This window comes from Pinus tabuliformis, chromosome 2_2, assembly GCF_031772625.1.
Source record: "Pinus tabuliformis cultivar Carrire ecotype Pingquan chromosome 2_2, CPIR1, whole genome shotgun sequence".
Taxonomy (NCBI): Eukaryota; Viridiplantae; Streptophyta; class Pinopsida; order Pinales; family Pinaceae; genus Pinus; species Pinus tabuliformis.
In genome coordinates, this window is record NC_142300.1 from 173,062,659 (window position 1) to 173,084,197 (window position 21,539).

The 21,539-nt window shown below is 43.1% G+C and overlaps 1 protein-coding gene across 2 annotated transcripts in view; it reads left to right on the plus strand.

Annotated features, from left to right (window-relative positions):
- The window catches only part of LOC149191972 (uncharacterized), a 380,395-nt gene that overhangs the window by 175,103 nt on the left and 183,753 nt on the right, over nucleotides 1-21,539 (plus strand). For both annotated transcript variants that reach the window (XM_089404444.1, XM_089404443.1), the window contains exons 15-17: nucleotides 20,398-20,516; nucleotides 20,667-20,752; nucleotides 20,853-20,894. In XM_089404444.1, the coding sequence (XP_089260570.1) occupies nucleotides 20,398-20,516; nucleotides 20,667-20,752; nucleotides 20,853-20,894 (247 nt within the window). The remainder of the gene's footprint in view (nucleotides 1-20,397; nucleotides 20,517-20,666; nucleotides 20,753-20,852; nucleotides 20,895-21,539) is intronic.

Consider the following 21,539-nt stretch of genomic DNA (forward strand, 5'->3'; position numbering starts at 1 on the left):
TGCCCCCACACCCATTGGGAGCACCACAGTTTGGACTCCCTCCTTAGGTTGGTACAAACTGGTATAGGTAGGACTCCCTCCTTGGGCTGGCATTTGAAGTCCACCGAAGCAAGGGTTGAGATCTCCGCTTGTAGACACTCGGGTGCTAAACAACACTGCAGACTTGGCTTCAGCTCAAGCGTGCAATGTCAAAGACACCATTTCTGAATAGATGAATGAATGCCAAAAATGAGTGCCTCTTGCTCTATTTATCAAAGAGCCTCCAAGATGCCCATGTTGGCCCAACTCGACTTTCCCCACCAACTTCGCTCCAATGAGAGTGCCTTCCACATGCGGGCTGCAATTCTCCATGGGGTGGCCCCCATGCTCCACTAGAGTCATAATATTTTCCTTCCTTCCTAATGTTTGGGCCCCTACTTAATCCGCAAAATCCATGTGAGACCTCTGAACCCACATTTCCTAAGTGCAGACATGAAATAAGACAAAATTGGGAAAGATTGATATTTCCCTTAACAATATTGCTAAGTTGGAATATTACATGGTGCCCTTGTCACCCTCAAAGGAGCAAGAGGGGTAACATGACACTCTAGTGCTTAAGCATTGGGGCTCCAATGTGATGTACAAGGCCTCCTTTGTCATCTCAAGGATGACCATCATCATCTAGGTTCTAGAACAAGTGATGCCCACCAAACAATGTTGAGGCTAGCCTAGTTGCACTAGGAAAATCATCAATATCTACAACACTAAGCTTCATGAGCTCAACGTTTCAGCATGTGGGAGCCCCTTGGGTTGTCAAGCATCATGTAGGGTCTTCAAATAGCCCAAAGCTATGCTCTAGATAGGCAACATTGCATCATTAAGGTCAATCTCTCTGTCTCTCTCTTTCTCTAATAATGGTACAACCTCTAATGGTTTGTTGAGAAGTTGGGGCAATCACCTCAAGAAGCCATTTGCTGTTGTGATGAGAACCACCTAAAAAAACCATCTCAAGGCCAAGTGCACATAAAAAATCATTAGGTAACAAAAACCAAAGATGTATCATAGTGGACCATATTTAATGTTAGGGGCACAATTAATACTTCGCACAAAGATCACCCATAAATATCTATGTAGACCAAGTCTCGTATAAATGTTCCCTCTTTTACGTTAGGGATGGCTACATGGAGAACCCTATTAGGTGTTTCTAGTGCCCTAGGGGAAGTAGTAAGTCGTAGGTTAACCGATCAATCCATAGGTGCATGCAAAGATGGTGGTAATGAAGTGGGCAGGATTTTAGGGCCAGTTGCCATAGCTAAGTGACTAGCTAATAGTGGTCCAACATCATGAGTGTATAGATGTAAGGAGGGAGCAATCATGGAGGTATGAGTTACCCCTTTCCTTCCCTTGATTTTTCCACCCCTTTGGTGCACCTTTACTTCTTTATGATAATGCTATGATTTGGGTGCATAGCTCAAAAGCCCAAGCTTTCTTTTTGAGGTTTAACATTTAGTACCCCTTAATGATGAGTCAATTTATCGCTCAATGGGGTTGGGAAAATACAACGGCTCCTTTTTATGGATGGAGCATCATGTGCATCGTGGAATCTAGCGATGGCTAATTTGGAGGTAGAGCTTATTCGAGGCTTTTGCCGATGTGCGAATTTTTGTCCTAGCCATCTTTTGCATTTTATTTTTTTCTTTCTTTATGGCTTTCTTTTGCTTTTATCTTTCTTTTAGCTGCGTTAACCTCCATGGCAAAGTTTTTCGTCCCAAACTCAAGAATGAGGATAAGAAGGTGCCAATCCCCATGACTAGTAACTACTAGCTCGAAGAATGGAGATGAAATAATGGAAGTAAATGAAAATTGGTAAGTATGGAATATCATGGCCAATCTAATTTAATCAAAGCCTCCCTAGTATTGTCCTTCCTATAAACCTAAGGCCTTAGCGGAGGTCCCACTTTACTATTGTCAAAGACTAACCTCCTAGGTGAGATGAGGGAACGAGATTATAGCCAAGATTGGTTAATCATCCATATCAACCCTTGATTCATATTAGTATGCCATAAACATTAAGTAAAAGCGCATGATTTCAAATTGGTTACACTTGCTAATGGATGGCCCACTTTCCTTCAAGAAGGAATGCCTGGTGGGAGAAAAAAATATGACCAGAGCAAAATAGAGGATCTATGGCATCATGCCATGTTCTGATCAATAGGGTTGCTAGTTGGATGGCTATCCAAGGAGGAGGAAAATTTCTCCTATGGATTACCCACCTTTTGGTGGGTAACATATCTATCTACAAAACAATAGGGAAGCAATTACTAAGTTGATAATGGTGGCTAATTCTATTGTTTCCCTTAATCTAGAGTGCTTAGTGAGGTTTTGCAATAAGGTGGTAGATTTTGTGTTAGCAACCACTAAGCTTTAATGCTCTTCAACATATGCGTCTGAGTGCAAACCAACCTCCATGAAGTATGCTTCTCAATCCAAGCATTCTTAAGTCTAGTGCCTAACCTCCAATGAGTATATCAAATGGTCCCAATCTCTTAAGACTAAGTGCCCTCTTTCAAGTGCTTAGTATTGCTCCTCCTTGGTAGGTATTTCCCCTAATTGAGAAACTATCTCCCCTGTTGTGTGCACCCAATGGGTTAATCATCTTGTTGATTATCTTGAAAACCTCCTAGGTAAGGGTGATGTTACTTCCTAGACCCGCACTCTAAGATATTCAAGTCCTTGAACAAAATGCGATCGTAGCGACACTTACGAAGGCTGCTCACTATTGCCACGACAACTCTTCATCCCAGTTTTGGTCGACATTTCTCCGACAAGAGGAGAGATTCCTCAGTAAGAATGTTCCATATTTTCTTTAAAAATAAATGGGATGGTGGATTTGCAAGGCTAGTGCCTATCCAATTGGTGGTGCAGTCATGATCAACAATCAAAGGTGTTCAAACAATAGAAGGAGGCCGAGTTAAGTTGTTATAAACATGGTCAAACTAACCACATAGGTTTACTTCAATATGTAGAAATTTAAAGGAAGGTTCTTCTAAAGATAATCCTCACAACTAGTACAAAGTCAACCAAGTAATAATGTGTAACCATGAATAATTATGAGACAGCTACATATAACTTCATAAATGAAGTCGACACAAGTAGGAAGTCCTCTTCATAGCATGAACAACCAACAATACATTCATCATCAAGTGTGATTAACACCTAAGATCAAGACAGTCTAGATGTGCCACACTAAACCTTGAAACCCTAGCTAGGGAAGCCCTCAAAAGAGAGTGGATAGTCCTAACTAAGAGATTACAGCAACGAAAAGCTTCAAAAAATCGAATGATTATAGAAAGATGAAGGAATGATTTGACGTCAATTCTAATTTCTTCTTTTGGGGAAGCCTACCCTTCTATAAAGACTATTTTAGAACATGTGTACAAGTAATTTCTATCAATCTAAAGAGAAAAGAGTGATGAACTTCACATTAGAAAGTCCCTCAACTTCTTCCTCCTAAATGATCTTCAACTAGTCTTGGAGGGGAACTCACATAATTCCAACCATGTCTAGCAAATGAGAGCTCTCTTCCTTTTATAAGGCTCTATCTCTAATCTCCTATGAATAAAATATATTTAGAAATTACTAAAAGCTTCAATAGTATAAGGAAAACTCTAGAAGCCTCTAGGGGAAAGTGCTCCTTTAGAAACTTCCAATAGAATATTATCTAGAAACCTCAAGAGATTCCTCCTCTGTATTTTCTTCTAATAATTTATTTTAGTGAACCTCCAAGAAGTCTCCTTTAAAATACTCTTCGATATATCTAGAAACTTTCATAAAAATTATAACTTAAAATCCACAAGTGCTTTCTCCTGATGGAGTGGTATTCCATGATTCTGTCCTTGATGATGGAATCATGATTTCCATTATACCAAAACCCGCAGGTATTAGTAAACGGATGCATCGCTAGAGTTAACGGATCTACGAGAGGCGGTTAAGCACATGTCATGAAGCATATGGGGAGCGTTGGTTTATCCAATGTCCAACTATCTCCTCCCCGAGCACGAGTCAAGTGTGACTCAAACTTGAGACCTTTGGCTATGATACCACTTGTTGGAATCATGATTGCCATTACACCAAAACCCGCAGGTGTTAGTAAATGGATGCATTGCCAGAGTTAATGGATCTACGAGAGGTATTAAGCACATGTCACGAAACACACAAAGAGCGTTGGTTTATCCATTGTCCAACACTTGAATCATGCATAGACGCCTTTTGTCACCACCTAAGTTGGGGCGTGTTGTTTTTTTTCACGGCACTAGAGAATCTAGGTTAGCATCTTAGAATCTTTGACACTACCAATCCAAATGCTACAACAAACTACTTTGCACAACGGAACAAATCGTTGTAAATCAACACGTGCACAAATATGACTTTTTGCAATTTTTCATTAACCCAACTTTGTTGTATTAACAAACTATAATACAACTATCTAGGGCTATTGTACCAGGGATCATGGCCCTCATACAATCATTGATACAAGTAATACAAACTAGGGCTTGGTTTCTGTCTTTAGACAACCAATCTACCTTGAACAAGATACAATATGACTGTCTAGCTGATGTAGCATGCCTTCACAACTCCTCTTGGTTGTACCTTGAACACATCTGCCCGGTCTTTTGGCTCCCAATCTGCAACAACACCTCTTTGCCTCTATCAATGATCCTACTCCTTTAGGTCACTGAACATGGCTCCAATCTTCCCTCTCGCTGATCATTCGTCCATCAGTGACTCAACACATAGGGTCTTCTTGCGAGTTGTTCACATCTCCGTTTGTGAACAACTCTAGAATGCCCACTGGCACTGCTTAGCTTCTTTGGGATTTCTTGCCCACTAGCTACTCCTTTGTCCTTCAAGAATACAACTCTTGTGGACTTCTTCCCTCTATTGCCTTCATGTGCTGCCCAATGAAGACAAACTTAGGGCATGGAGGGTTACCACCTATCACTGTCAAAAGTCCTCCTTCAAAAACAAAGTTGGGCTAGTCAAACTGCTCCCTTGACCTCCTTTTGTCCTTCAAAGATCAGTGTTGAGCATCTCCAAATCTGCCTCTCCTAGTAGACCCAAAGTCCTTCTCATATATGCACTTAGGGCTCCCGAAGTTACCTACTTACTGCCCTCCTTACAGCGCTAAGATGACCTGCAACTTCTGTCCTAAACTAGGACAACCATCCACTAGCAAATCACATAAACTCAAGAGAATAACATACCTTTTTCTGCAACCTTCTGTTGCTCCTCTTGACCATAGCACCTGTGCAACTTCTGATGATGAATTTTCTCTTTGGATGTTCCAACCACTGTGGACCCAATCCTCTTCCCTCTCTTTCTTGAAACTGTTCACTATTAGCCCTCCAAAATACTTCAGGTAAGGTCTGCAATTTCTGAGATATTAGGGCACACTGTACTTGCATAAACTCACAAAATTCTCACACCCATAGATCCTTATCTGCTCCACTACACCCACAGAAGAACGCGGTCTAATTTGGTAGCCACATAGGCTACTCGGCCTCCCAAAACTTGGTGTCTTCGTCCAGCAACTTCACAGAATTTTTCGGCCTGTTACAGATGGAGAAATTCACAATTTCACTCCTTTTATGCCCAGAACAACCCCAAATTAACTCGGCCCTAACTCTCCTTCTTTGCTGCCTTTACCTACACAAAACCAGACCCAAACAGTCACAAGAACGTCCTTCTCTTTCCTTCGTTTGGTCTCCTACGGCTGCGGCTCTTTGAGGTAAACTTTGGCCTCCTTGTTTCAGTCTTCACATGAGAGAGAGATGCGATGATTGGACGAGGAATGGGGCTCCTCCTCACTCCTATTTATATCATTCCTTAGGGTGACATCTAACCTTCTCAAATGCTCTCCTCAAGTCAAGGCCGACTTGAAACTTAAGACAAATTCACCCACATTATCACATAAAAATTCTTTTCTCTCAATCCACAAGGCCTCTCTTGGTGCTACAAGCAGCCCCTTATTCCTTTAAGGGCGCCCTACAATATCTAAGTGCTAAGTGTCCAAATCCATGCACGGTTTCACACCCACAAGCTTGGGGTTCTTAGCCTACAAGTGGCCTTGTGATACCAATTCCTCCACAACCCTATAGCCTAGGGTTCAAAGTACCTCCCAAGCTACCAATCTCAACAGGGCACTCCTCCTGGAAGCTTCTTTGTCCCAATGCAAACAATCATTCTAGAAGCTTTTCCCTTTTCTTGTAAGTGTGACAAAGGTTCAGATATGAATCATGCCTCCAAATATGCAATTTTGCCTTGTGGAATATGAGATGACCTCAACTGGCGAGAAATGCCTCCAAGTATGTAATTGCTTCATGGAATGTGAAATGTGATCCAGGTGGATATTGGTGGCCACCTGCCAAGTCCACTTGGACCCCCACCATTGTTTCTTTCAGCTTTTCAGTTTCCTTAATTGTAGCACAGTTTACTATCTTTAGCAGTTTTTCAGGTCCTAAACTTTCGGAGCCGTTTTGAGGCCCTAAACGATGTTTTTTGGGAAAGCTGGGAGCAACATGGGTCCATGGACCGATGTTGCTGTTTCGAAAGTTGTAGTTCTCAGATAGATCTTTCTAACGAGATATTGTGCGCGTCAAACAGAGATCGTATGCCAAAGTTACGATCCTGGGAAGTTGATGTACCAATTTACCCAAACGGGGTCCACAGTTTGGCGTTTCATCTTCTAGGGTTAGGTTTTTGGATGTTTAGGGTTCTCCATTGTTTCTCAACAATAAATAGGCCTTCGAGCCTCATTGTAACACAGTTCAGAGGCATATAGCCGCAACATCTCTTCTCAGAGATAAGTTACCATCGCCCTAGCTAGTTTATTTCCATTTCTGTTTGTAAGCAGATTTCAGTGTTTTACAGTAATGAAATGAAGTATTATTTCCACTACATCTCTGTATTTCTGGTTATCTCTGTAATTTGTTGCGTTCCTGTTTAAATCCAGATCAGTGGTATCAGGGGGGTCTGCTCTTTCTCTGTCTTTCCTTGCATGTCCCCAACGAGGTCAGGATATAAGGAGTTAGGGCTTGAACTGGTCAAACCTTTGCAAGACCAGCCTTGCAAATACCGACGGCCTCCCATGGCGGATGAAAAGAAAGACGAGGGAGCAAGAGATCCTATCAAATTCTTGCTCGAAGAGGCCCTCGAGCGACAAAGGAACGTGATGATGGACAACTTTGCCTAGATGCTTCAGCGTCTACCTAGGGGCGACACATCTACTCCTAGCAGCTACTTTGGAAGCGCTACACCCTTTAAGGTACAAGTTAACTTTGACATTCCCATATTTGAGGGTTGGATAGATGCAGATGCCGTAGATAAATGGTTAAATATGCTAGAAGGGTATTTTTTGTTCATAATTTTTCCGGCCGGGAAAAGATTACTTTCGTTCTTCTCAAAGCCGCCCCCCACGTCAAGGACTGGTGGGAAACCTGCTGCGAGCAGAAGGATGAAAGTACGACCTCACTATTTTCAGCTGCACCCACTTGGGATTCATTCCAGACTGCCATCAAGGAGCAGTACTACCCTGTCGGAAGCTATGAGGATCAATACATAAAGTGGACCACGCTGCGGCAGGGAAGGGACCAAGACGTGGCGGAGTTTACCAATATTTTCCATACCCTTCGCACAAAGTTGGGTATCAAGGATTCAGAGCAGCATTTGGTACTCAAATACCTCGGCTGCTTGCACAAGTACATCCAGGAAGAAATAGAATTCCTGAACATCTTCTCGCTCGGTACGACATACCGATATGCCGTCAAGATCGAGCAAAAGTTTAAACAGAAGAAGCGAGACTTTGGATCTGTGAATCCAAAGCAAGGGAAAGGTGCCCCCAAACCACAGAACAAAGGACAAAGCCAAGGCGGGGCGGCCCAAGACAACTCGCCAAAGCTGCAAGAAAAGAACAACGCCGTGAAGCCGAAAAAGGACACGGGAAAGTGGTGTGAGTTCCATAAGAGCTCCACTCACAACACAAGTGAGTGTCAGGCCAAGCAGTCACTGGTGGCCAAGCTAAGGGTTTCAGAATCAGATGCATGTTTCGACTCTGAGTTAGAACCCGACAAGGGGAATGACAAAGGGAAGCAGATTATCGATGCAGAGCCCAACGCCACCGTTGCCACCACGAAGATCCAGAAGGAGGAACCCGAAGATCCAGAGGAGGAGGAGCGTCTCTTCCACTCCCAGATGTGGGTAAAGGGCTCCCCGCTATAGTTCATTGTCGACAGCGGGAGCCAAAAGAACCTCATTTCGGCAGAGGTCGTGAAGCGGCTGGGCTTACCGACCACAGCACATCCACAACCGTACACCATCGGGTGGCTTCACCAAGGACGGGATCTTCGCGTAAGCCAACAGTGTCGCCTTCCATACAACATCAAACCCTTCACGGATGAGGTATTGTGTGACGTTGCTCCCCTTGATGTTTGTGATGTATTATTAGGACAACCATACTTGTGGAAGCGACATGCTGCGTATGAATCAAGACCCCGTGCTGTTATTGTTACTCTGGGAAATAAGTTTTACAGGATATCGGAGGTAGCATCGCCTGCCGCCATCTCTTTGGTTACTGCAAAACAATGCAATAAGCTCATTTCCAAAACAGGGAAATTTGTTTTTCCTGATGATACGTCCTCAAGGAAGGAAGAAGACGGTGGCCACGACCTCCAGACAGGACCCCTCCGCACGACAACTACAGATGGACAAGGTCGTGGAGGAGTACGAGGACATCTTCACCTCCCCCACAGGGGTTCCTCTGCATTGTCATGTCAAGCACTCCATCGATCTGACCCCAGGTGCGCCACTGCCCAATGGACCAATCTATTGGCGCTCCGTGCTGGAGAACGATGAAATTAAGAGGCAATTTCAAGAGCTGTTGCAGAAAGGTCACATCTGTCCGAGTTCATCGCCCTGTGGGAGCCCGATCGTGTTGGTACAGAAGAAGGATGGGACTTGGAGACTCTGTATTGACTATCGGGCGCTGAACAAGATCACTGTCTGTAATAGGTACCCGATCCCACGGATTGATGACCTCCTGGACCCATTGAAGGGGGCAAAATATTTCAGCAAGATTGATTTGAAGTCAGGATATCACCAGGTACCAATCGAACCCTCCGATGTGTGGAAGACTGCCTTCAAAGCCAAGGAGGGCCTTTTCGAATGGTTGGTTATGCCTTTCAGATTGACGAATGCTCCTGCAACCTTCATGAGGCTAATGGATGATATCTTGCGGCCATTCACCAACTCATTTGTAGTGGTATACTTGGATGACATCTTGATCTTCAGCCAGAGTTGGGAAGAGCACCTCCACCACATCCGACAGGGTCTCCAAACACTGCGGCAACACAAGTTATGTGCCAATTTGGAGAAATGCACTTTTGGCATGACCTAGGTTCAGTATCTGCGAATCATTATTGATGAACGAGGGGTGCATGTGGATCCAGCCAAAATCCAAGTCATTTAGGATTGGCCATCTCCAACCACTCTGACAGAGCTTCGCAGCTTTCTAGGTCTTGCCAACTTCTATCGCAGGTTCGTGTTGGGATTTTCTCATATCACTTGGCCCTTGAGTCAAGTCACCAAGGGAGGAGCGAAATCAAAATTCTTTTGGTCTGAATCTCAACAGAAGGCATTCATAGAGTTGAAAGATCGCCTCTGCTCGGCACCAGTGCTCGCATTACCAGACTTGCAACAACCATTTGAGGTCGAGACAGATGCCTCTGACTATGCTATTGGGGCAGTCCTTACTCAACACGGGCATCCAGTGGCATGTCACAGTGAGACACTTTCAGACATAGTCCGAAAGTATCCCACTTATGACAAAGACATGTATTCCATTGTGCAGGCCTGTCGACAATGGAAGCATTACATTTTGGGGAAGGAAACGGTCATCCACATAGACCACCGACCCATGTAGTTCATACAGACCCAAGGGATATTGTAGAATGATCGCCATCAGAAGTGGTCCACATACCTACAACAATTCCATTTGAATATCAAGTATAAGAAGGGCAGCACCAATAATGTTGCAGATTGCCTCAGTCGACCACCGATCATGGGGTTAACCACCATGCTCAACTCTTGTGGGCACAAGACTTCCGATTGGCCAGGTCTCTACAAAAGCAACCCAGAATTCGGCCACACATACCAGATACTCTTAGAGGGTCAGCATGTTCCAGATTTTCACCTCCAGGATGCCTGTTATGCCACCTAGGTCACCTTTGTGTTCCTTCAAGCGAGCGTGCCAAGATGATTTGGGAAGCACACTACAGTCGGGCTGCTGGGCATTTCGGGGTCGAGAAAACGGTGGCAGTACTGCAAAGTGTTTCTATTGGCCAAATCTTCAACGAGATGTTGGGAAGTACATCAGATCATGCACTGCCTGCGCCATTGCCAAACCGACCATCAAGAAGCAAGGCCTCTATACCCCGCTGCCTACCCCTAGTCGACCTTGGGAATCCATATCCATGGATTACATGTCGGGCCTTCCTTCTACTAAGCATGGAAACGACTGTGTTTTTGTGGTCGTCGACAGGTTCTCGAAGATGGCCATTATGGCAGCCTGCAAGAAGAATATCACAGTAGAAGCCACTGCTAAAATCTTCTTTGAACGAGTGTGGGTACACTTTGGGATCCCACAGTCTATCACCTCAGATCGGGACAACAGGTTCCTCAGTACATTTTGGTTTAGTCTCTGGTCGATACTGGACACCAAACTCACTAAGTCCATAGCCTTCCATCCTCAAACTGATGGCCAGACAGACGTTGTGAATAGGATGATCGTACACATTCTGCGCATGTACAACTCAAAGCATCCACGCACATGGGACGAGAGCCTCCCCTCGGTTCAACACAGCTACCACTGGGCTCTCCATAGCTCCACTGGTCACAACCCTTTTCAGGTGGGCTTGGGATTCCAGCCACTATGTCCCATTGTTAATTTTAGGTATGTTCTATGCTAGAGCAATTTATTTCAATTTTCATAGTTAGCTCAATATCTTTTCCAGATTAGCAATCACATCAGCATTAAAGTAAACTGCAGATAGAACATAAATATAAATCACAGAAGACAAGCCAAGACAAGAGGACACAAGATGTGGCGCCAGCCAGGGACAAACCCCAATGCGGGGAAACCGTTGATCAATTCTTCTTTTATGTTCTTCAAAGTTCAGCAGAGAGAGAGATAGTACATTTACAACAGAAGTCAACACTTTGACTTATCTAGATCTGAGCATTGATCATCTCCTATAATGATGAGATCAGTTGAAGACATTCTGCTTCAATTGATTTTCCAAGGTGATGGCTTCACCTATTGTAGTGTTGCATTTTGTCCATTTGCTGCACCTTACCGTGTAGCACCATGTTGTACCATCACAGTGCTGGACCTTTATGACTGAGCTGCTCTCATCTGTTCTCATCATCATGCTGCTCTTTACTAACATGCCCATCATGCTGCATCATACATCATCATGCTGTCTCATACATCAGCATGTTGTCTCATCCATCATCATGCTGCTCATTATGCTGCATCTTCTATCATCATGCAGCCCTATTCATCATCATGCTGCTCCTTATTGAGATTGCTACAGAGATGGTCTCTACATATTCTTCAAGCCTTGCAACTGCACCTGCTGTAGATTATGTAGCATCATGATATGAGACCGTTCATTCTTGTCATTCTTTATTATGACTGAGATCACTATGCCGAGGTCATGAAAGTGCATTTCTGTGGGATCACTGGAATCCTTCTCATCATTATTATGACGAGACTATGACTGTATCTAGAGAGTAGGCCGAGACAGAGTGTCACTTCAAGACTCTTGTCTTCACAAGTATGCTAGAGACTGTTATGTCTTAATGACATCGTATCTCCATGACTGTGTATAAGGTGTCTCCATGACAGTGTATAGATGTCTCCATGACCTGCATATAAATGTTTCCATGGCTTCGTATAGAGTCTCCATTGACTGCATATAAATATCTCTATGCCCTACGTATAAATGTCTTCAAGAACAGCGTATAAGGTCTCACCATGAACAGCGTATAAGGTTTCCATGAATAGCATATAAGGTCTTCATAACTGCGTAAAAGTCTTTATTGACTGTGTGTAACTTCGGTTCCTTTTATAACTGCGGCTACATGTCTTTACTGCAGTTCCATATACCTTGACTGCGGTTCTTCTATCCTTGCGGCTTCATATACCTTGGCTCTCTGCGGCTAGGTGTCTTCCTCACTGCGGCTACTGCGGCTAGGGCATCACTGCGGCCTTTGTTACCCTTACTGCGTCTCCATTACCATGACTGCAGCTTTGTTACCCTTACTGTAGTTATGGACAGACTTCTTTGCGGTTGTGGTGCGTATAGACTTCTCCATGACCGTTTCTAGGGCTTCTGCGTTTTAGATCTAGGGCATCATTCGTACATAGGCCAGCGTATCCTTTATGTGTCTCTCCTTCACCAAAAACCCAAGACGTGGAGAGGAGGAGATCACATGAAGAATGTATCTCCATGACTTCAAGTCCTCACCTATTTATACTAAAACGTAGATGATGAATAGACATGACTATTGCACTTCTGAGCCTACAAAAGTTGCTGGCCGACTTGACAATTTATCTTATAATACAAATAAATTCATAACTCCATGAATACTTATCGGAATCGGATGATCTTTAGATCAATCCTCCACCTCTCGATGAGAGGGATCCAATAAAAATATCAGCTACCATAAATAAGATGACCCACATGGAGTTTGGCCCTAGTTGCAAATTTTAACACTTCCTCTCAACTAGGGAGAACTCCATCCGCTGATCCATATGTCCGATTGTACTATCTCTGCCATCAGTGCCCTGCACTGCTCTGCTCTGCTCTGCTTTGCTTAGCTCTGCTCAGCCCTGTTGGCTCTGCTCTGCTAGCTCTGCTCAGCTCTGCTCTGCTCAACTCTGCTCTGCTTAGCTCTGATTTGCTAAACCATGAAGAAGAAGAATTGATCGAGAATGTGTCATACCATTCTCCATTGACCCGAAGTCAGTCTCAGAGTGTGTACCACTGGTCCCAGACCAGTCCTCAACTGACTCGAAGTCAGTGTCATAGTATGTACCACTCTCACTGGTCCCAGACCAGTCCTCTACTAACTCGAAGTCAGTCTCAGAGTATGTACCACTGGTCCCAGACCAGTCCTCTACTGACCCGAAGTCAGTGTCATAGTGGGTACAACTCCGACAACTGGTCCCAGACCAGTACCATTGATCCCAGATCAATGAAGGTCATCCTAGGATAGGGAGTACGGAAGATACAATGATGCGTCCATCGGTACTACTATGGTCCCTGTCCTCATTTCCCTGCTCATTGATCAGATGAGAGGTACTTCCCATGAGTCCCAGACTGCATGGGTAGGATGCCATAACAGGAGAACTAATCATCCTATCCACAGGAAAGTGAATCATCCTGTCGCACAAGAGAGGGAATCATCTTGTCCACAGGAGAGCGAATCATCCTGTCCATGGGAGAGCGAATCATCCTGTCCCACAAGAGAGCGAATCATCTTGTCCACAGGAGAGCGAATCATCCTGTCCACAGGAGAGCGAATCATCCTGTCCCACAAGAGAGCGAATCATCTTGTCCACAGGAGAGCGAATCATCTTGTCCACAGGAGAGCAAATCATCCTGTCCACAATCGCCACGGAGAACGAATCATCCTGGCCCACTGGAGAACTAATCATCCTGTTCAACGCGCACCACCAGGGGAGGGTGAGTCGCCCTGTGGTCATATGTTGCTCCAGTAAGAACCCCAAGCCCCCAGAGCTCCCAGAGCTCAATGTATGCAACATGCTAGACCCTTTTACAAGGGTCTCTCGATGACTCCAAGTCGTTTGGGAAAATCACAGATTTGATCTGTCCCCGGGGCTTTGACAAATTGTAGCGACATCATCTCACGACGATGGAGCTTCCTCGCTCATTGACTTACCATATCCCAGATAAGGTAGTATCTGATGTCTATCTGCTGGAGCAACTATCAAATACGTGATTCCTCAATAATTGAATCCCACCTCTGGTTATCACAGAGAATCACAGTGGTATTCATCATGTGTACAAACAGCTCACTTAAGAGCTTCCTCAACCAGGGAGCTTCATACAAGATCATACTCCTAGTTATGTATCTGGTCTCGTCAGTGCTTATAACAACGGACTTCTGCTTCTTATGATTTCAAAGCAAAATCCAAAGAGAACCAACACTGAGAAGTGCTCTAGTGATCCTCCACACTGCCTGCCCAGTCAACATTCGAATAATCGTGCAGTTTCATATTTCCGGCAATGTATCTCAATCCATGACAGATTGTGCCCCGAAGATATCTTAGAAGATTCTTCGCACCGATACAGTGAGGCTCAACCAAATATGAGCTCACCCTGCTAATTGCAAAACATATGTCCGGACGGAAGTTCACCAAGAACATCAACGCGAGTGAGTTTATGAAACTCAGAGGCATTTCCCAAATCTGGTCCGACAGCATCACCATATAAGATCCTTGAGGTAGTCATGGACTTGCAGTTCACCATTCCACATCCGGAATCCAACTCCCTCTTACTTTTGCAAGTCAGAGGGTCTGCACCTGTTTGAAATAGGTCATCCTCAGAAGGTGCTGGTATGAGAGGTCTATCATCCACAACCTTCAAACAATGGTTTGGATCGACTTCACTATTAGTGAATCTCAGCTTCATCAGACAACTGTCAATCCTCTCATATTAGGTCCGAGGTGTTTTACTTCAAGCCATAGTGGGCTTTCTTCCACCTGCATATATGAGATTCCCGATCATGAATCTCAAACTCCTTGAGTTGTTCCAAACTTGTGGACCTGCTACATAAGGGGAATGGTCCCCTTCTAAGATTTTCCTTCGGTACATCTCAGACATGTACTTTCATGCTCTTTTTGAATTCAGGCATCCCTGCCACCTTCTGACTCATAGACCTCCGGTGCTATGTGTCAATGGACATGGTCCCCGGTGGACTTCCTGCAACTTGATACAACCCTGAACTCAAAAAACATCTTTGAAAATTCGTACCTTTCAATCGATGAGTGCTACCCTGTAACCTTTGTCTTCCATTGCCGAAATGGACACCAGGTTCTTCTTGCGATTAGGTACATGAAAGAGATTCTGTAAATGAATCGAGTTACCCTCATTCAATTGAGGGGTAACATTCCCTACACGCTTTCTGGGATAGGTGGCATTGGTTCCAAGTATAATCCCACAATTGTTTCCATCTCTACCAAATTAGAGAGTGCACCCATCTATTCGATGAAGTGTCTTGAAGCGCTACAATCAGGGCCAATACAAGATAATTCTTCTTTATCTTATCAGAAACAACATTTGATTCTTCATACCTGGGGTCCCTTGCTTTTTTTTGAAGAGTCGACTATTTCCTTGATGACTTGCATTACCCGTCATTCCTTTGATCATTGAAGATGTCCCTGGGATGATTGTTATCTTCATCAAGAGATGTGTCTCTGCCATTCGGACACTCCTTCACATGATGGCCGAACTTATTGTAACCAAGGCATCCGCCTTTCCTTCCACCCTTAGATCTGAACTTCCCGATGAAGTGATCTTTAGGTAGGCCATCAGAAACTTCCGTTGTGCCATTCTGATAGTATACTCTGCTTCGTCTTCACCCTTGGTGAATTTGAAGAGGGATGAGGAATCCACGGATCCTTTTGTCCTATCCCAATTGTCTTCGGTGATTGCTCTTTCACTCTTGCTTGGGCTTTGTTTTCACCTCAACTCTCATACCATGTTAATTTTAGGTATGTTCTATGCTAGAGCAATTTATTTCAATTTTCATAGTTAGCTCAATATATTTTCTAGATTAGCAATCGCATCAGCATTAAAATAAACTGCAGATAGAACATAAATATAAATCGCAGAAGACAAGCCAAGACAAGAGGACACAAGATGTGGCGCCAGCCAAGGACAAACCCCAATGTGGGGAAACCCTTGATCAATTCTTCTTTTATGTTCTTCAAAGTTCAGCAGAGAGAGAGATAGTACATTTACAACAGAAGTCAACACTTTGACTTATCTAGATCTGAGCATAGATCATCTCCTATAACGATGAGATCAGTTGAAGACATTCTGCTTCAACTGATTCTCCAAGGTGACGACTTCACCTATCGTAGTGTTGCATTTCGTCCATTTGCTGCACCTTACCGTGTAGCACCATGCTGTACCATCACAGTGCTGGACCTTTATGACTGAGCTGCTCTCATTTGTTCTCATCATCATGCTGTCTCATACATCAGCATGCTGTCTCATCCATCATCATGCTGCTCATTATGCTGCATCTTCTATCATCATGCAACCCTGTTCATCATCATGCTGCTCCTTATTGAGATTGCTACGAAGATGGTCTCTACATATTGTTCAAGCCTTGCAATTGCACCTGCTGTAGATTATGTAGCATCATTATATGAGACCATTCATTCTTGTCATTCTTTATTATGACTGAGATCACTATGCCGAGGTCATGAAAGTGCATTTCTGTGGGATCACTGGAATCCTTCTCATCATAATTATGACGGGACTATGACTGTATCTAGAGAGGAGGCCGAGACAAAGAGTGTCACTTCAAGACTCTTGTCTTCACAAGTATGCCTGAGACTGTTATGTCTTCATGACAACGTATCTCCATGACTGTGTATAAGGTGTCTCCATGACAGTGTATAGATGTCTCCATGACCTGCATATAAATGTTTCCATGGCTTCGTATAGAGTCTCCATTGACTGCATATAACTGTCTCCATGAATGAGTCTTCATGACTGCATATAAATATCTCTATGCCCTGCGTATAAATGTCTTCAAGAACAACGTATAAGGTCTCACCATGAACAACGTATAAGGTTTCCTGAACAACGTATAAGGTCTTCATAATTGCATAAAAGTCTTTATTGACTGCGTGTAACTTCGGTTCCTTTTATAGCTGCGGCTACATGTCTTTACTGCGGTTCCATATACCTTGACTGTGGTTCTTCTATCCATACGGCTTCATATACCTTGGCTCTTTGCAGCTAGGTGTCTTCCTCACTGTAGCTACTGCCGCTAGGGCATCACTGCGACCTTTGTTACCCTTACTGCGTCTCCATTACCATGACTGCAGCTTCGTTACCCTTACTGCAGTTATGGGCAGACTTCTTTGCGGCTGTGGTGCGTATAGACTTCTCCATGACCGTTTCTAGGGCTTCTGCGTTTTAGATCTAGGGCATCATTCGTACATAGGCCAGCGTATCCTTTATGTGTCTGTCCTTCACCAAAAACCCAAGACGTGGAGGGGAGGAGATCAAGTCCATGACTTCAAGTCCTCACCTATTTATACTAAAATGTAGATGATGAATAGACATGACTATTGGGCTTCTGAGCCTACACAAGTTGCTGGCTGACTTGACAATTTGTCTTATAATACAAATAAATTCATAACTCCATGAATACTTATTGGAATCAGATGATCTTTAGATCAATCCTACACCTCTCGATGAGAGGGATCCAATAAGAATATCAGCTGCCATAAATAATATGACCCACATGGAGTTTGGCCTGAGTTGCCAATTTTAACACCCATTGATGTGGCCATGCCTATTGCAGCTACTCACGCAGATTTGGCTCATGTCCAGTCCAAAACAGATAAGGCAAACAACTTCATTGAGCACATCCAACATATTCGCCAGCAGGTCCATGACATTCTAGAGAAATCAAATGCCAAGTACAAGCAGTGACATGATCAACATCGGGTGCCACACAAGTTTCAGGTGGGCGATAAAGTTTGGTTGCATTTGCAAAAGGAACGCCTTACCGGAGCCTATAAAAAACTCAGACCACTCCGATATGGTCCTTACACCATTACCAAGGCTATGGGAGACAATGCATTTGAGCTCAGCATTCCCCCATTCCTTGGCCTGCACCCAGTGTTCAATGTGGACCGCCTTCAGCCATACTTTCCACCATTACTAGACACATCCGACATTGCAGAACAGCTCACACCCATGGAGTTAAATCTAGATTGCATGGAATCAGCTGCAGCTGATTGGATCATGGACACACAGATCAACCACACTCACTAGTAGAATATCCAGCTGTATCGAATTGTCAAAGTAGGCCAACTCCTTCACCAGGGCAAGTGGCTCACCAGGGACCAAGTTCAGCAGAAGTTTCCTCATCTCATGGAGGAACTCAACGCAATGGGGACCATTGCTTCCTGAGGGGGGAGGAATGATCCAAGTGGATATTGGTGGCCACCCGCCAAGTCCACTTGGACCCCCACCATTGTTTCTTTCAACTTTTCAGTTTCCTTAATTGTAGCACAATTTATTATTTTTAGTAGTTTTTCAGGTCCTAAACTTCTGGAGCCGTTTCGAGGCCCTAAACGACGTTTTTTGGGAAAACTGGGAGCAACATGGGTCCATGGACTGATGTTGCTCTTTCCAAAGTTGTAGTTCTCGGATAGATCTTTCTAACGAGATATTGTGCGTGTCAAACGGAGATTGTATGCCAAAGTTACGACCCCGGGAAGTTGATGTACCAATTTACCCAAACGGGGCCCACAGTTTGGCGTTTCATCTTCTAGGGTTAGGTTTTTGGATGTTTAGGGTTCTCCATTGTTTCTCAACAATAAATAGGCTTTCGAGCTTCATTGTAACACAGTTCAGAGGCATGTAGCTGCAACATCTCTTCTCATAGATAAGCGACCATCGCCCTAGCTGGTTTATTTCCATTTCTGTTTGTAAGCATATTTCAATATTTTATGGTAATGAAATGAAGTATTATTTTCGCTGCATCTCTGTATTTTTGGTTATCTCTGTAATTTGTTGCGTTCCTGTTTAAATCCGGATCAAAATGCCTCAAAGGTGCTCCTCAATGGAAGAATATGCATCAAAATATGTAGAAAGAGCAACATCCATCACCAACTATATGATATGATGGTCTGCTAGCCTTTGCACAAGTGTTCATGCTTCTTCCACTCCTAACAGGTTTCACCCTAGAACTCTAACCAATGGCAGACATCCTCCCAAATTGAGACATCCATATGTCCATGAAGATCGCTAAGGGACTGGCAGTAGGTGAAAGCACTTTTGGGGTAGCCCCAAAGGCCAACAAAATGCATCTGAATCTACAGTTAAATGCATGAAAGTAGGCATGGGACTACAAACTTGCAAAGATGTTGTGTTATGTGTAAATACTTTAAGCTTGACCTCACATTCTCCTTTGCTCCTTGAGATGTCTACAGTTTGAGCTGTGATTTTAAGATGAGAATGACAGCTGTGGGAATGTACTTTTTTGCAATAGATATTTTGTAGTTTAATGTAGAGGACATGGTCAAACAAGCCACAAAGATGATGTGCATCAGCGACAAGTTACTGAAGCTGATGCAGCTGGGTTAGGAGACTTTGCTTCAGTGAAGAAAAGGTCAAATCCAGATGAGTAGTCCAAAAGTTCTTTGTAACACATTGTAGATCTTGCCTTCTCCTTGAATTCATTTTTTCTTTCCTTTATATGATGAAATGTTGCAGCAGATGTAAGCCTTTTGATCCCATAGGCCAATTGGTCTCATAGATATTTCAGTAAAGTTCAATTCAATGTCTCCCTCTCCTTCAATAATATATTCATTTCAGGCTAGAAGTTTCTCCTTGAGCATAGTGGGTTGCAGGAAAACCTGGGACTGATGAGCATGTTTCCCCGTAAACATCATGGTAACAACAGAGTGATCTTTTGGATATATTTAAATCTCTCCTTGTGCATTGTATTTCTCCACTTCAACATCTTCATGAAGCTTAGTTTCATCAAACTTCTTCCTTATTACAATGGAAGCCTGCCCAATATGAAAAGGATAAAATGTGCAAAACTCTGATCTTCTCATGCTTCGCATTTCCTTCTATCTTCTGGTCTATTTTTTCTTTCCCACATTTTTATTTTTTCCTTCTTGAAAAACCTTCTTTTTTATTATAAGAATCTTATATTTTTATTTGCTCTATATAATTGATTACATTTATTGCATTATTATGTAAATTTTCCCCAAAACTTTCCTATAGTGATCATTCCACTTGTGTATTGGCTCTGGGCATTGCAACATTGGCGGAAAAGGTTTCTTTGGTAAGTGGTTCACATTATTATGGGCTATATTTGCAAATTTACTACGAATTTGTTATTCAAACCATTCTTGAACAATGTTTAGGACACAATTTTATGTATAAATTTTAAAATAATAAATATAGCTTCAGTGTTTATGTATTTTGAACACTTATTTGTATTCATCTTTTTGACTTTGCTTTTATATGTTGCTTTCCTTTTCAATAATTTACTTTTCAATGTTGTAAGCAGGGACAAGCCCCAGTCTCGACCTCAGCGTGAGAGGAATTTTAGTGGGCCATTAATCACTCATGTGGCTAGTGACATCCATAGTACAGACAGCTTTCCGGGATCTCCAAAATCTTCAGCATGTATAACAAGTCCTTTCAAAGTCTTTTGCTCTATGTTCCAATAGTTTTATGTTTATTTTTTCTTTCAAGAGAGCCACACTTGTTTTTATAATCAGTTTATTTTGAATTTTGTGTTGGGTATTGCATAATTTTTTAATGCAATCAATGCAGATAACTTGGAAGAAAAGTTAAGGGGTCTAGTTGTGCAACAAAAGGGACGCTTCAAAATCACATCCGGGGATGTTGATCTAGAGGCGGTGTGTTTGAAATTTGAATAAGTTATGAAGGCTTTTCAGTTAATGTTTTTCATTATTTTCATATTTGGCAAACATTACAATTCTGTTGCTTCCATTGCAGGTTCTCCCATCTTCCAGTCCACAGAGAACAGAAGGTTTACAGGTATCTTTAATGCATATAAGTTTTCTATCATGTTTCTTTGCCATGCAAGGTTTGGTTGACATTATTTAGATGTTGAGAGGGAGATGTGTTCTAGCTGTGCCGTATCTGAAGTTTCTGGGAGTACTTTTTCTCGGCAGACCGAGCCAACGCAATAATATACCACTCTTGATGACTGGTTACTTGAAAGGAAAACCACTCTATGCTTTAAGTTATGCACTTATATGCTGTCTTTTGATATCTTGTACTCTGCATACTCCCATTGTATCTGAATCTATAGAAAATATAGATGTACGTCAGGTAATGAGAAGTTTTACACTTCGTCACCAATTTCTCTTATGTCCATGAATGGAATGATGTAGGTTGCTGTATCTTTTGTTTTTTGAATAAAATGATTCCTTTAAGTTTTAAGGTAATTAGAATATGTAGATATGGAGTATTTTATACAAAACAGCGGGGCTTGTTACTGATCAATTTAGCAGGGTTGTTAAGGTCTTGGCAACCCACAATGACTAGTACACATAGGAGGAGGGCCAATATCACCTCAACCCAAATCCCCACTCATTAAGCCCAACTACCTTCTTAAAGGCTATGGGAGGACTCCCCAACCAAAAGAGGACTAATGCCTTAAATGGGATCTATGGATGA